The 16,125-nt window shown below is 52.5% G+C and overlaps 1 protein-coding gene across 1 annotated transcript in view; it reads right to left on the minus strand.

Moving 5' to 3' along the window:
* The window catches only part of Col13a1 (collagen type XIII alpha 1 chain), a 139,975-nt gene that overhangs the window by 11,970 nt on the left and 111,880 nt on the right, over positions 1-16,125 (minus strand). Inside the window, exons 27-35 of the mRNA XM_029542607.1 lie at positions 13,833-13,895; positions 12,932-12,976; positions 12,534-12,677; positions 11,914-12,012; positions 10,229-10,273; positions 7,195-7,236; positions 6,397-6,423; positions 5,947-6,027; positions 764-817 (exon numbers count right to left, since the gene is read on the minus strand). Of these exons, the coding sequence (XP_029398467.1) occupies positions 764-817; positions 5,947-6,027; positions 6,397-6,423; positions 7,195-7,236; positions 10,229-10,273; positions 11,914-12,012; positions 12,534-12,677; positions 12,932-12,976; positions 13,833-13,895 (600 nt within the window). The remainder of the gene's footprint in view (positions 1-763; positions 818-5,946; positions 6,028-6,396; positions 6,424-7,194; positions 7,237-10,228; positions 10,274-11,913; positions 12,013-12,533; positions 12,678-12,931; positions 12,977-13,832; positions 13,896-16,125) is intronic.

Raw genomic sequence — 16,125 nt, forward strand, 5'->3', positions numbered from 1 at the left:
ACGAGACTAGGCAGCACGCACGAGAAGGAGACCAGACAGCGGGCCCAGAGATAGCAAGAGAAGAGCTTTGATTTCTTCTCTGAAGCCCGTGTCGTCACCCTGGAGTGGCCATCCTGGTTTTCCCCAGGGCACCAGTGATCTGAGAAGCTCTCGATCTCTGTAGAAGCCACCCGCTTCCCCACCACAAGGCTCTCTTGGGACAGCAGAGGGCAGAGAGAGGAGGTGTGGACAGAGAACTGTCACAGATGCTCCGTGGGGGTGGATCGATCGATCGGCACAGAGCCTGCCCACTCGGGATGACTGATGCTGCTGGGTGTGTGGGAACGTGGCTGGCTGAGGGGGACAGCGTCCTCCCACACTGAGCTGATTCTTGCTCCATTCTCTTACGCCACCCATTCTGCGATACCGTGTGACTTGGCCTCGGCTACTCAACACTAATGGTGAGAACCCTGCCAGACACCCTGGCTTTCTGACGTTCTCTGGGGATGTTCTAAATCCCCTCCTGTCCCATACCCTTTCTCTAAATGAGCACGACAGACCGGCATCCCTGAGGGACACTGTGCCAGGGCACCAGTGGAGGAGCTTTTCCATCTCACCCAAGCTTCTGTCTCCCCAGAGGGGTTCCTCTCCTCCAGGCTGCTTTGAGGGCAGCCATGAGTGAAGATGAGGACCCTGGGGCTGGGTCCCAGGCACAAGGGATGAACCAGCCTGGAGTCATCCTCTCCCCTGGCTTCCCAAGCACCCAGTTCACAAAGCAACTCACCCTTTCGCCCTTTGGTCCGGCTGGGCCTGGAACCCCAATTGGTCCTGGAGTACCCTGGGGAGGTGAAAGGAAGCAGAGGTTAAGGATCATTTGCTTGAGGGAAGCCCCGAGAATCCCACCCAGGACCTGAAGATGCACAAAGCCGGAGCCTCGGTTTTCAGGATTGGCAAAGCCAGGTTTCGTTCGAGGAGGCCATTTGCCTGGGCCATGATCCATTTTGGATTTAGGGGCCTTGAAGGACGGTTCCTTCGCCCCGAGTCCTTGGAGCCAGATTCATGAAGGAAAACCTCTTACATCCCAGCCAAGCCTGCCAAGGCTGAAACCCAGAAGAACGGTTGCTTGGTTTGCTACCAACAAGCACTGGGGAGGGAGGTGACCCCCATCCCAGGAGTCAAGGGGCTTAGGGCCGGCACCCCCTTGCCGTCACAGCTCCACATGCAGCGGGAGGGTCTTCATGCCATAGAGACTGATGCGGAGACACACTTAGAGGCAGGCGTGAGAGGGCCATCCAGCACCCTTCCCCCAACCCACTGCAGACCCCACAGATTCCCAGGCCTGAGGGACAGGGTCATGAGTTAGTATCCTCCAGTGTCAGAACCACACTGGCCTTCGGGGAGTAGGAGCAGGCTCTCTCCTAACTTGAGGGTCCCAGGGAAAAGCCGGGAGGAACTGTAGCACGCTGGTGTTCACTCGGAGTCAGAGCTGGGCTTACTATAGAATCAGCAAGTGTTTTCCCCATCCGCACATCCAAACTAGACCAAATCTCTCTTTCACAGCCTCCTGTCTATCGGCCTGTCAGTGTTTATGTGTCCCCACTCAGATCAGACTGTGGGGCGGGGCTTAGGAGGATGCTGTCCAATACTCTGAGTGTACCCGGGGAAGGTAGGACGTGAGTATATGGGAGAATACAGATTACTGTCACAGAAAATGAACAGAGCCAGGAGAGGTTCTGGGTGTGCTCTGTGCAGTGGAAAGGAAGCGAGCAGAATGTGGACCACAGTGGCGCTCACTCGGGGCAGGCTCCGGGCCTCCATGTCCCAGACTTGTCAGTACTGAAAAGCCTCCACAGACTGACCCAGGCTTCAGCTCTGTAACTCTAGAAGATCAAGTAAGGACTCTGTCTCAAGGTCTCCATGGATAAATGAGCAAATGCTGGGCCTGACCTCCAGCTACTGTCAGTCCAGGGTGCTCTGTGGTTCGCTCTTACAAGGGGACAGAACTGGCATTCGGTAAGATGACGCTCTCCTGGGCCGCCTGGGTGTTCTTCCTACTTTCTGGGAGTTCGAGGCTCTGTCCTACAATCTGTCTGACTAGCTTCTCTCCCCTGCGGCACTCCGGCCAGCTTGACTTGACTCCTGGGTGATGGGCCTTAGAAACAGTCATCAAGGTGTAGCTGGTTGGCTACAAGTAGCCAGGCATACAGCCCTGCCATGGCTTCCAAGCTAGGAAGTCCTGTGCCCTGAACCGACTACTAGAACCAATGTTGGCAACTCCACAGGGTGTTCTGTGGAGGGGTGTTTCCTGTGGCCCTACAGGGCTTTGTGTCTGCAGATGAGATAGCAAGAACTCTTGTCTGGAATCAGGAGGGACAGGGTAATAGAGGGTCCTGGTGTCTTCCACCTGCTGTTATAGACCCTTTATTGTGCTTGCAGGGTGGCTTGGGTGCCACCCACCGTGAAAGATGTGGTTAAAACACACCCGGGTGCTGGGCACTGAGCTGACACAGGCCTCCAGGCTCCTACGTGCTACTCTTATACACTGACCCTTCTATACTCCCACCCCAAAACTCTGGGAAGGGTGACTACATGTGACCAGGAGGCTCACAGGCAGACAGGAGATGGACAGACGTCACAGTATGACAACAGCACAGCGAGAAGGTCACACACAAACACTTGTGTTTGCCAGGGACACATCTTGGCTCAAGCCCCAGGGTAGGGTTCCCAGGTTGGTCTCAGCATCAGGGTCACTGTTGCTAGGGTAACTTTTACTGCCCCGTGCTTCGTCCTGGTTGCTCATTCTCGGTGGCCGAGACGGCTCAAAGGGCACTTCTGATGTGGACACAGAGGGGACTTTCTGGTGTCTATGGAAGGACTAAACACAGTTCCTATCACTGCAGGGGTTGGGGGTGGGGTTGGGGAGTGAACAAGGCCACAGCAGGATAGACAAGAGGGATCATAGACCAGACAGGGATGGGGTGGGGGTGGGGCAATGGAGTAATGACACTCACCGGTGGCCCAGGCCTGCCGTCCAAACCTGAAGCTCCCTGGACGAAGGGCACAGTTTGACCAAAAGAAAGGGGTGGGGGGTGGGGGGAAGGGAGAAAAGGGAGACAATGGGGGAGGGGAGGTGAGTAAAGCGGTGACTCCAGACGGACAGACACAAATGCCATAAACGACGGGGAGGACAGTGGGCATGTTTACACGGAGACGGACAGGAACACGGAGACACCTAGGGCTGTGGCCGGCTGCTGAGTTGGCATGAACCACGAGGACAGATGCTCTGACCCTCCACAGCTCTTGTCCCCCTCTCTCCCTTCACCCCACAGGAGCCCCTCTTCCCAGGCTGCTTTAGTGCTCCAGGGAGAGGGTGCAGAAAGGCATCCTTGGGGGTGTGTGTGGCTCCAGAGCTATGGTCCCTCCTCAGGGCAGACTGCGCAGAGGGGATCCTGAAGGGGCGTTACCCCGGCTTCTTTTGTATAGAGATAGGCCATTTTGCACCTTATAACCCCTAGGAGCAATTAGAATTGCTTTCATATTTTTTTAGTGTGTGTGTGTGTGTGTGTGTGTGTATACAATATATGGGAGTTGGTTCTCTCTTTCTACCATGTGGGTTCCAGAAACTGAACTCCGTTTTGTAGGCTCAGCAGCAACTGCTTTTTGCCCACTTAACCCTCTCACTGGCCCTAGCACTGGCTTTTAAAACCTGGGTAGAATCAAGCATAGTTCTGCTCCATCTGGGCAGGCGGAGCTAGGCCTTAAATGACGACACTGACCACGCTTGACGTGTCTCTGGCACTTTAGAGTCAGGACACAAACTCTGTAACCTCACAAACTTGTAAACAAGAGTCCTTTGACAGACAGATGCTTAGGAGCTAGCAGGACCAGAGGGCTCAAGCTGCCAACCTGTGACGTGCTCAGCCCGTGTGCCCCGTGGCCTCCCCATTCCCTGCTGACCAGGGAAGCACTTGGTGGGTTGGGTACTTTTTTCCTAGTGCCAGGGTCTAAAGTGGTCTCTGGGGTTGGCAGCAGGGTACACCTAGCCAGCAAGCACGTAATTCTCAAGAACTGCTTCCAACTGAGACTCAGAAAAGAGCCTCAGGGTGGGGTAGGTGAGGGGAGAGACCGGAAGGAGGAGTGCGTGGAGCTCAGAGCTCCATCCTGGGAAAGGGTATTAGGTAGGATGTGGCAGCTTTGTTCTCAGCGTTGAGACTACCGATTTGGGAACTGAACTTGACCCCAAGCCAGAGCCGAGGGGCTGAGCTCTGGCTGTATGTACCCATGCTGTCTTTCCTGGGGTTCTGTTCTCATTACAGGTGCCCAGGTTCCACGCTGGCTCAGTTGCATAACTCTCCAAGAGTGGGGACCCCAGGTCAAGGCATGCTTGGAAAGCTCCCAGCAGACTCCACAGTGCGCTGGCTAAATGGGCAGAGGGGTGGGGTGGGGGGATGTCGGCAGGACAGGGAGGCTGCTACCTGCTACCACACAGGCGCTGACATCCAGACGCAGCCTAGAAGCAGCCTGGAGCTGAGCAGCCATGGGTTTGCAGTGATGTAATGTTGTTGCTGAGTGCACTTGAGGGGTCTGAGTCAGGGGGCATGAGCCCTTGGTGAGCCACTGGCATCAGTACCCACCCTGGAAAGGCCAGGCATCCAGCGGAAAGATTCAAACACACTGGGCTCTTCTCCGTGCAAGGCCATCTGACCCTGGGAAGGTCTGTTTGATCTCCAGGGCACCACAATCACTGCCAGTCCCTACTGCCTCCCGTAAAGTCCTCGCGAACGGCCTTCTGGGAACAAGCTTAGGGTTTTTGTTTTGTTTGTTTCGTAGATTTTGCTGGGTCAGTGGCCTGGGTAACCCTAACTGAAGCCTCCCATATTTATTGGGGATGTTGGCATCATGAAGGCGCACAACAGGTGACCTGTGGTTGAGGGGGCCAGGAAGGTGCTTCCGTGTGTACTTTAGTCATTCCAGACACGGCTTCTGATGTGGGAAAACATCTGCTAAAGCCATCACTTCTCCGTGGTCTGTGGAGCCAGTCAGCTCCTCTGTGCTTCCTACCAGTGCTTGCTGCACCAGTGAGAGAAACTGTCCCTTTGGCTTCCGCTGTGTGTCTGCTGTGACCGGATTGGTTTCCCAGGGTTCCTCTGCTGTTTACAGCTGCCTGGGGTTAGGGACTGGCCTGGAGCTGGAGACAGAGGAACCCCTCCCCTCCCCGCCCCCTGGAGCTTCAAGGGATGAGCAACCTTCAGGCTCAGTCTGGCCACTAAATATCTGTGACCTTAAGTGACCACCAGCAAATGACAAGTGACATGTGAAGAGCCACCAGGCTACTAGGAGGATGGGATGGAGACTCAGGCAGCCCGGGCGATCACCTCTAGACAGACAGAAGCCCAGAAGCAGCCCTCAGAGGGCGATGAAGGGACCTCGGGCTCTGGAAGGCTCAGAGCACAGGGCTGTGGGAGGAGCTTCGGCCTGCAAGGACCACAGGGCTGACCCTGTACAAGCCTGGTGCTGTGATTAGCGTACAAGAGAACAGAGCTAAGGTCTCCCTTGGGGTTATTCGGGGAAGAGAGGGAAGAGGAGACTAGCCACTGCCGACCTTCATGGCACCAACAACCTCAAGTCTCCTCTGCTTACCCTCTCAGCACACCTTTATGGCTCCAAGTCAGGCCCCAGCAGACCTTGCGGCTGGCCTCGGACCTTTCTGGTTCTCCATCAGGTTGTTCCTCAGTGCGGACTCTACCTCAGTTAGCTTCCCATCGTTGTAGCACCAAGACTGGGCTTGGGCAAGATGCCGAGGGCCTGAACTCATTCCCCACTATGAAAGGAAGAACCCCTCACACTGGGATGCTCAGAACCTTAGGTGCAGGGCGGCGTCCTCCCTGGTCCCTGCTCAGCAACTAAGCCTAGGGAAGACGACCAGTGCAGCTCCTCCCAGAAGACTCGTGGCTCCAAGGTACTTACAGGCAACCCCAGAGGCCCCCGGTCTCCTTTTTCTCCCTGGGAGCCCTTCTCTCCTTTACTGCCCTCTAGGCCTGCTTCTCCCTGCATGGAAAAGGAGTTCGGAAGAGTCAGCGAAGGGGTCTGCTGCCGACAGACAGCCCAGTCTTTTGCCCCCCGGGGTTTTGGAGGCTAGGGGTGGCTGTCTCGTTATACTTTAGGGTGAGGGAAGGGCCTGGAGAGATGGGGCAAGAGTCTGATCATTTGCTAAGCAAGCCATTCCATGGAGTTCAAGAGGCAGATGGGGAACTTCCCATCCCAAAGCAGGTCAGCTGTCAGAGGGAACTACAGAACTTCATTCTGCCCGGAAGGCCTGGCTGCGCCTTTCGGGTGGCGCCATTTAGGGAGATGGATCAGCTAGGTCTCAGAAGTTTGTCCTACCCCCATAATATCTGTCACGTGACCTTTCCTTACCTTTGGTCCAGGAACACCTTGGAGGCCCTGTGTTTGGGATCAGAACAAGGAACATTAGAATGGCACGTGTCGGTGACCACAGCCGAGCAAGGGTTGGGGGGATGTGGAGTCTGGGCTCTTGAGGGGTAGAAGGGAATGTGGGCGTGGTCTAAGCCTGGCCTTCCTGGGGTGGAGTCAGAACCATCCGCCCAGCCAGGGAGGGGCTGACTCGAAGTCCCATGAAGAGAAGAGGAGGTATCAGTGAAAACAGAAGTATTTCAAGCACTTAATATGTGGGGCCCGGAACTTTCATTAAATGATGTCCACTATCAGAATTGCTGCTAGTACAATGGATGACCCAGAATGTAAGAGGCATCGTGGACCATGAAGAGGTGCAGACCAACATCTGCTCATACGAACTGTCCAACTGTCCGGGACCTTCTATTTGCATCCAACTGGAAAGGTTTTAATGGGCCACTTTCTTTAAAAAGCATCCTCTTGGTAACAGGAGGAAGGGGCAAGGACAGACATCTGATAGAAAGGGTTAAATAAATGTTGGGCAGAGAGCATGACAGAGCAAGCCTGTGGCTTCCATGCCAGTCAACCAGGCTGTGCCCAGCATCCCTGGTGTGTGCCACCTACTGGGATGACATGTTTTAAGATGAGAGGGATGAGGGATGGGGGTTTTCTGAAAGTGAAAATCTCTCTGGGGTGGGAGGATATGGGGAAGGGAGAGGTTGAGCTCTGTGACTGCCAAGGAAGAGGACATCATCAGTCCAACCACAGTGGCAGAAAAACTACAGAGTCCTTGATACTTACCGGAGGTCCTGGAGGACCCTCTGGCCCTGGCGGCCCAGGAACCTAGAAGCCAAAAGGAAGTTGTGTTGTTATGCTCTGTTATGGTTCTGGTCCAGCTAAGGTCATGGGAGGATAGGACTGACATGGACGATCAGGCCAGTACATACCCTGAGGGGGACTTAGGGCAGGAACTCAGGGCAAATGTTGGCCTCCCACAGTGCTGGCCCGAGAACATTTTCAGGAAACGTTTCCAGATCACCTACTCCTCCAGGTTACCCAGGGACAGTACTTAGCTAGCACTGCATTTGTACTGTGCTGTGTATGGCAAGCACAACCCAGGAAAGGAATAAGAGCCCTGCCCATTAGGTAAGGCATGATCCCCAGTCTGCCCAGACTCCACCCCCTGCTGTATTCAACTCTGGCTTCTCAGCACTCATCTATCCCCTGGACCAGGTAGACATGTGAGTTTGAGATCCTTGGCTTAAGGGAGCGGAGACCAGTTATCTGAAGCCAGAGGAGGCTGAGATGTCCCTGAAGAATATTCTTCAAGACTAGCTCTGCCCAGGTTTGTAATGGACAGGCCTGTGACAGTTGGTTGTATTTCCTTTGAGATGTAATTCATTGGCTAGTGACGGTTATATTCCCTTCTCCGAGGGCAGGTGCAGCAAGAGGAATTTAAGCCAGATAAGAAAACACCAATGTCCCTTGGACTCTGGTGGCTCTGCTCCATGTGATCTCCTTGTAGAGAACACAGCCTTTGTTCTCAGTGAGGGATTATTCCCTTGGGTTGGCCTACGGCTGTATTATCTGTGGTAGGTTAATAAGGTAATTGCTGTGGGGAAGAGCTAGCCCACTGTGGGCAGCACCATTCCCTAAGCAGGGATACCTGAACTGCATGGATGGAAAAAGGAAGCTGAGTAAATGAGCAAGCATGCACACATTCATTGCTCTCTGTTCTTGACTAACAATATGTGACCAGCTGTTTCAGGTTTCTACCATCCTGACTTCCCTGCATCAGTGGACAAAGAGCCTGGAATAGGGAGCTAAATAGAACCTTGCTTTCCCCAAGGTTGGTGGTTGTTGTTTTGTTTATTTGTTTGTTTTTTGCTTTTTTTGGTCAGGGTATTTTTATCACAGCAATAGGAATATAACCAGGGCACTTGGACTGGGGCTGTAGCTTTGTGGTAGAGAACTGAGCTAGCATGCATGAAGGCTCTAGATTTTGCCTCCAGCAAAACATGCATGTGCGTGTACATACATACACACAGACACAGGCATGCATGCACAGTTTTTATTATAAATAAATAATGTACCAATCTGATTGTAAGGGTGCATAGAGAAATCCATGCTCCACTGAGCGTGGTGATACCCTCGGGAAGCAGGCGGATCTCTGTGAGTTCAAGGCCAGCCTGAGCCACATAGTGAGACTGTGCCTCAAAACAAACCAAAAACAACCAAAATACTTTTGTTTTTTGTTTTGTTTTGTTTTCCAGAGACAGGGTTTCTCTGTATAGATCTGGCTGTCCTGGAACTCACTTTGTAGACCAAGCTGGCCTCGAACTCAGAAATCTGCCTGCCTCTGCCTCCCGCGTGCTGGGATTAAAGGCGTGCGCCACCATGCCCAGCTTGTTTGTTTTCTTGAGACAGGGTTTTTTTTTTTTTTTTTGTAATAGCCCTTCCTGTCCTGGAACTGGCTTTGTAGACCAGGCTGGCTTCAAACTGACAGACATCCGCCAGCCTCTCTACCTCTTGAGTGCTGGGATTAAAGGCACATGCCACCATGTCCAGCTTATGAGAACTATTCTTGTTTTAGTGTGCTTTAAGCGTCTATATACGCTCCCACAGTCCATTTTACCTGTATAGCAACTTAAAAATGTTTAGAAGTAACACAGGCTTATTAAATAGTTTATAAATAGAAGAGAATTAAAGGAGGAAAAGCAATATATTTCTGTCCTATTTAACAGAGAAGACTGCTCCTATTTTTTGCCTGGTTTCCTTCCTAGCTTTTTGGACATCTCAGCTACTGCTGAGACATTTATGTACTTACAAGGATACATAAATGTAATTTGATTTTCTAGTCTTTTCTAGTTGATGTAAAACTGATTTTTGTATTTTTGGCTCCGTTCCCCTATGAGCCATCTTCTGCGATGAAACACTGGCTGCTGTGCAGGAGAGCAACCATCCCCTTGGATAGGGCTGAAAGCCACTCTTGGCATGAGAAAGGCCCTCAGCCATGGGCAAAGCTATTACTACTAGCTTATTAGCCTAAGGATTTTTTTTATCCCTTCCTTCTTACTAGGGATATTGTCTGTTTCCAATTTGGACTTGAAATAGTTCCTGGGAGGAACATTTGTGCGTATAATGCTTTTCCAGAATCTGGGATCAGCTCTTCCGGGTGCAACCCATTCTTAATAAGGAACAGTGGTAGCGAACAATTAGGTCCGTTTCACTTGATTCAGATGGGGCTGGTGACATTAAAGGGTGACGGGCCAGGGGAGCTCGTGGGGGACTATGATGCTTGGTGGTCTCCTGCTTTGCTCTCGGGTGGCTACTGGACTGCCCAGGCCTTCTTGCCAAACATCTCCTCCCCCTCATCTCCAAGATCTCTGTTGCTTCCCCTGTGCAAACATGCGCAGGGCTATCCATCTTCTCCACAGCCTGTGTCCATAGCAACTTCCTGTTCCTCAAGTTTCTTCTACCCCCCCCCCCCGCCCCTTCCATGATGTCTCTCAAAGAACCCTGCCTCTCTGGAAGGTATTCCTCTGACCGTGACAAAGTCCTACGCATCTGTTCCGAACTTGTCCAAACGGCTCGACCTCTGTGACCTGGGCCAGGCAGTTCTATTTATCTTCCTATGTCTACTGTAGCCCCAGGATGGTCTCTGAATCCTGCAGAAACTGCATGACAGCAGGGTGGCCCTGGGGCTCGGAACCCAACGGCCGCCCAGCTTCTGGCCTTCGTCAGTCATAGATGCTAAGGGACTCGGAGAAAAATTGGTATTTCTAGTGATGCCCTTGTGAGACGATCACATTAAAGAAGAGCCAGGTTGACTTACCTCTGCTCCCGGGTCACCTTTCTCCCCAGCTTCTCCTTTCTCTCCCTGTGGGAACAAAACCATCCCACTGTGAGAGTGGGTAGCCAGGAGGTTGGCCACGGGTCCACCCTCACATCTGTGACAAGCTACAAAAACTGGGCTGCTCCTGGAGAGGCTACATAGGTAGGCAGCCTGCAGGACAGGACCAAGATGGCCCCGTGACAACCATCTTCACAGATCTCAAGCTCTGGTGGTGGGGGAGGGGCTCGTACTGTGGGTCCTGTGGCAGACAGGCTGCAGAGTGGTACAGTAACTTGTTTCTCAGTCTTGAAAGAGACTTGTGGCCTCATGATGCCTGCCAATCCTGTGACTATGTTACACATCATCACATACATGTGTTATACGCAGGAAAATATAACACATGCTAAGACTTGTATATATATAAACACACACAGACACATGCATGCACATGGCTCTGTCTTGCTAGTTCTAGACTCTAGAAAGGCCCTTTCTTTAAGAAGTAGGCTAATATGAAGTGGACTGTCCACTATGGAGAGGGGGCATGTGTCAGAGAATCGTAGGTGCTGGGAACTTAGTCCTTTTATGGCAAGTGGTTTGGGAGAGGATCAGAGGCTCCAGTAAGAACACAGATGACCGCTGACTTGACTAAGGCCTTAGGAGACGCTGGCTGGGGATCCCAGCTATGGCAGGCCTCAGCTCCTGAGGTGCAGAATATACAGCGATAAAGGTGGGCCATCTCAAGCTGCTGTTGATGGTTTGCTAGAAAGTAAATATGGCTCAGATCTCAGAGCCTGGGGGCAGGGACGGTGGTGGAAGTGGATGAGGACGAGACCACACCAAACCCAGTGGCTCAGCTTTCATCTTGAAAGTGGGCACACTGAAAGGCTATGAGCCACCAACCAGTCTGAGCCAGCTGGGTACATAGTCATTTTCCGGGTCTGCTGAGTCACACATCTGACCTCTGAGGTTCTTTACTTCTTGGGTTTGTGTGGGGGGGTATGTTTGTGTGAGTGTGTGTGTGTGTGTGGGGGGGTGATGGTTTGTATGTTGGTATATGGATGTGTTTGTGTGGGGGCGGTTGGTGTGTTTGTGTGGGGGTATGTTTGTGTGTGTGTGGAGGTTGGTGTGTTTCTGTGCAGTGTGTTTGTGTGTGGGTAGCTGGTATGTTGATGTAAGGGTATGTTTGTGTGTGTGGGGGTGTTGGTGTGTAGGCATGTTGGTGTGTCTCTGTGGGGGTGTGTTTGTATGGGTAGAGGCAGGATGTCGCCCTCGTGTTCCCCAGGTGCCTGCCTTGTTTTCTTGCTCACTTTCTCTTTTCCCCCCCTTTTCTGGGACGTGCGGCTCACTGATGCGGCTAGGCTGCACACCCCATGAGGAAACGTGTCCCTCTATGGCAGGCATGCACGCCTGTCTCTTTCTAGGTCTAGGGGGTATTTCCCTATCCAAGTCCCCAGTGCTCCAGCTAAGTAGCGCCTGGAGACAGAAGCCACCACACTGTGTACTGAAGAGGCTAGAGCTCTGGACCCCATCAGGAGCCCAGGGCAGCTGCCAGACCCAGGTTAGGGTAAGCCTGGCACGGTGCCGGGCACTCTTAGGCTGTTGGTCCCAGTGAGGAGACCCTTGCTCCTGCATTCTCATCTGCAGCTGCCCACGGACACCCTTGACACCCGGTCCTCTCGCCTTACTGTGAATCCCGGGAGCCCGATGGGCCCAGGCAATCCTGTCGCTCCAGGCCTCCCTTCGTCACCTGGTTCTCCTTTCTCCCCAGTTGGGCCGTCTAGACCCTATAGATCGACAAAGAGCCCTGTCAGTGAAGCTCCTAGTCACCATACGGAGAAAATGTGCCATCCGTGGCATGCATACATGCGCGACTCCCTTCCTCCAAGGGTGGGTGTTGAGGGTGGTGCCATTTCACAGATGGCACTACTGAGGCTCAGCTAAGTCAGCAGCCTGGCTGGAAAGGGCAAGGGGTTCTTTCCATTCATGCAAACTCCTCTGATGGAGAGCTTCCACATGCTTCTGCAGAGGCAGGCTCACAGCCCTGCCCGAGTCTTTTTCATAGGCCATGAGAAACAGAGGCTCCGCAAGGCCCAGTGACTTTCCCAAGGATACAGCATGAGGCTGGCACAGGACTCAGGTCTCCTGAGAGGGACACTAGAGGATACCAGCCTCCATAAGGTGAGTGGCATGCCAGGTAGCTGCAAGTGACTCTTGATTCTCTGAACTCTGGAACAGCTGGCGGCATGCAGAGGCTGGGTCAGGATGGAGGTGGTGCATGCAGGATACCAGATGCCCAGACACGTACCTGGGGGCCTGCTTGTCCTGTCTCCCCTTTTTCCCCTGGACTTCCTGGGGGTCCGACTTCTCCCTTCATTCCCGGAGGCCCATCCTTTCCTGGGGGTCCTTGAGGACCAGCGGGCCCCATATCTCCTGGTTTTCCTCGAGGCCCCTACAGAAATGTCAGTGATACTTCTTAGGGATATTAACCGAAAAAAAGAGGAGAGAGGGAGACAGAAAAAGCTTGGTGGTCGAAGGACTGGGCTCACTGGTGCTGGATGAAAGCTGATAAAGATAGGCCCAGGCTGGCTCTGCCAGGGTACAGCTGGAACCCCTCTTCCTGGGCCTGCTCCTGAGCCCTCCTGCCCACACTCCCAGGGTGAGAACCACTTGCAGAATCCTTGCTGTAGACACTGTTGTGTTTACCTTGTCCCCATCGTGTCCTGGAGGACCTGGCAGTCCAATTTCCCCCTGCATCAGAGGCGACAGAAATGGGTTAGAACCAATACTCACTTCCTTGGTACTCTGCCCCCCCCCCAGGGCTTCTGGATGGCACGCCTTTGGTTGCCTTGGTGTCACAGATGAGAATCCCAAAGTAAGGTGGTGAGGGGAGGCAAGCATCCTGTGACCCATGGGTTATACATAGACTCAACATGGTATCTCTGAGAGCATTACCCATCCCGTGGCTCCTGGTCACCTTAGCCCAACCCTCCTGTCCTCACTGCCTATGTGGGGCTCCTATCTGCTTTACAGCGATCTCAGAACCTTCCTCATTTCCGTCAGGGGTGGGGTGGGCTGGGTCTGGAGTGACTTTCTAGAGAAGGATACCCAGAGGAGGGCAAGCTCTTACAGGCAGAGGACAGAGGGGGAAATACAAGGTTTCTTCTAAGAAAAGCAGAGGAAAGGGTGGGTGGAGCATTAGGATAATGGCAAAGGCACAGAGTGAGGCGGTTCAGAGTTGGAGAGGGGAAACCTGTTCTGGTGGCCATGACTCAGGGGTATGTGTGCCAGATCCCACTGTATCTGAGGGGTTCACTGAAGCACAAGACTCAAGACTAACTACCAGGGAAGAATGGCAGAGTTTGAGGCTGGGAGTAAAGGGACTGGAGATGGGGGGAAGGGTCTAAGGTACAGAGAAGAATGGCTGACAGGCAAATGTGACGGTCCTGGGATGATGAGGGGGGTCAGAGAATATGGGGAGCCCTGGGATTATGTTCTCAGAATACATCATCCTCTCAGCATCTTAAACACCTTACCCTGTTCATGTCCCCACCCCACAGCCCCCTGCACCTTCCCAGGTACCACCCTCCATCGGGACAAGTTTTACCCTTTGGCCTGGAGTCCCTGGAGGTCCAGGTGGGCCTGTTTGTCCAGGAAGGCCAGGAGGCCCCTAAAAAGGAAAGGAAGAACTTTATAGCAAGAGGGGTGGCTGTCACGAAAGGATTATATGTGGGGCTGTTTTACAGGGGTCAGTCACTTCCAAAGAGAATTCCCTCAGGTGTGTGTGTGTGAATGTGAATGTGAATGTGAATGTGAATGTGAATGTGAATGTGAATGTGAATGATAGGGTCTCATACAGTCCAGACTGGCCTTGAACTCATTATATAGTTGAGGCTGGTTTTGAACTTCTTATTCTACTGCCTATATCTCCTGAGTACTAGGGTTCCATATGTGCACCAACATGCCTGCTTTTATGTGGTACTAGAGACTAGGCCTAGGGCTTTGTGCATAGTAGGTGAGATTTCGACCAACTGAACTACATCCCACAAGCCTCTGGGGCTTTGACAAAGCAAATACCATGGGGAACCCCAAGATGCAAACAGATGAGCACTGGGGTGTTGGGTTGTAGCTGGGGATGCAGAGAGCAATGCCAAACAGCTTTTTCTCTAGGAGTACACAGAGAAAATGTGACTTTCCTGGCAGGTTAGAGTCAACAGAGTAAGTGTCTCTAATGGTGGAATTGTCTATGTGATGGGATCTCAATAAGCAGGGGGAAAGGACCAGTTCTGACCCAGGCAAAGACAGCCACCATGATCAGGCACATCATGTTGTGAAAAGAAACCAGAGTTAAGTGTCTACACTGTGATTCCGTTCTGTGAAATTACAGAAAACACAACAAGCCTGCTTTACACTGACCGAAAGCCATTTATGGTGTGTGTAAGACGGGTGGGTGCAAGATGACTCTCATGGCCCCTGGGGAGTTTTCTGTGGCTCCTGCGTGGCATCTACACATTGAAATTGGTACATTTTCCTGTAAGCTACCCCATAAAATATGTGACTTCCAAGGTAACTTTTTCTTTCTAACAGCTGTTGTGTCTGTGGTGGGGGTGGGCGTGGGGTGTCGTCGTCTGGGTGAGCGCATGTGTGTGTGGAGGCGGAGGTTACGCCTGGGTGTCTTTGCTCTCCAGCTTATGGTTCTATTGCTTTTGTTTTGTTGGGGTGGTGGGTGTTGTCGGGACAGGGTCTCTCATCGGCCTGGAGTTCGTAGTCAAGTAGGCTAAGCTGGCTGGCCAGGAAGCCTCAGGGTTCCGCATGCCTCCTCTTCCTGGGAGCTGGGAGGGTGAGGTCATTCATTCATAAGTTCATGCCGCCATGTTTGGCTTCAAAAGAAGTTTGTGTGTGTGTGTGTGTGTGTGTGTGTGTGTGTGTGTGTGGTGTATGTGGTGTATGTGGTATATGTAGTATGTATGTGTGCTGTATATTTGTGTATGTGGTGTGTATGTGTGGTGTTTGTGAGTGTGTGTGTGTGTGTGTACTTGTGCATGCACACTTAAGCTACAGCATTTGTACAGAGACAGCTTTATGGAATTGTTTCCCCCCCCCCTGGTTCTTTGGATGAAATTCAGGTCCCCAGGCTTGCATAGTAAACACCTTTACCTGCTGAGCCATCTCCCTGGCCCAACACTTGGGTTCTGATAATCAAACTTGGGTCCTCGTGTTTAAAAGTTGAGCAAGCACATTACTGACAGAGCTGTGTGGGCCTCGCCCCTGATGGCCCTTTAAACATAACATAATTTAATTTTCCCAAGTGAAGTTCATTGGTTCCAGAACCTTGTGGTTTATACCAGTGTCTAGGGATGAGATGTCCCTGGTCCTGTAGGTGACTCCAGCTGGACATAGACCAGGCTGGCCTTGAACTTGGGGTGACCCTCCTACCTCTGCCTCCTGACTGGGACTATAGACGTGAGCCACCTGTGTGTCATCCTGCTGTGTACAGGTCCCCAATATTAGAGGAAGTGAGACTCCCTCAGACCCGGAACTTTAGGACCCCTTTGCCCTTCACTGTGGAGGCTGAAGCTGGAAACAGTTGTCTTAACTACAGATGTTTCCTTCGAGCCTGTCACTGGTCAGCACACGTGCAGAACCCAGCCTGGAATCCCAGGGTTTTTCCAGGAACAGATACTGAGATTGCATAGACAGCTGTTACCCATTTTTTTTTTTTTTTTTTTTCAGAAGAGGGGCTAGAGGCGGGGGTCTGTGCATCTGGAGGTTCTGTAAATACAACCCAGAGTTCATGTGCTTGAGCGAGCCTTGGTAGATGAGGGGCTGCCACCACCGACAGCCCTGATACAGGGACATGCAGCTCCTGCTCAGGAGCTCAGCACAGGTTGTCCAGAGGT

The sequence above is a fragment of the Mus pahari genome, chromosome 9 (assembly GCF_900095145.1).
Source record: "Mus pahari chromosome 9, PAHARI_EIJ_v1.1, whole genome shotgun sequence".
In the NCBI taxonomy this organism is placed as follows: domain Eukaryota; kingdom Metazoa; phylum Chordata; class Mammalia; order Rodentia; family Muridae; genus Mus; species Mus pahari.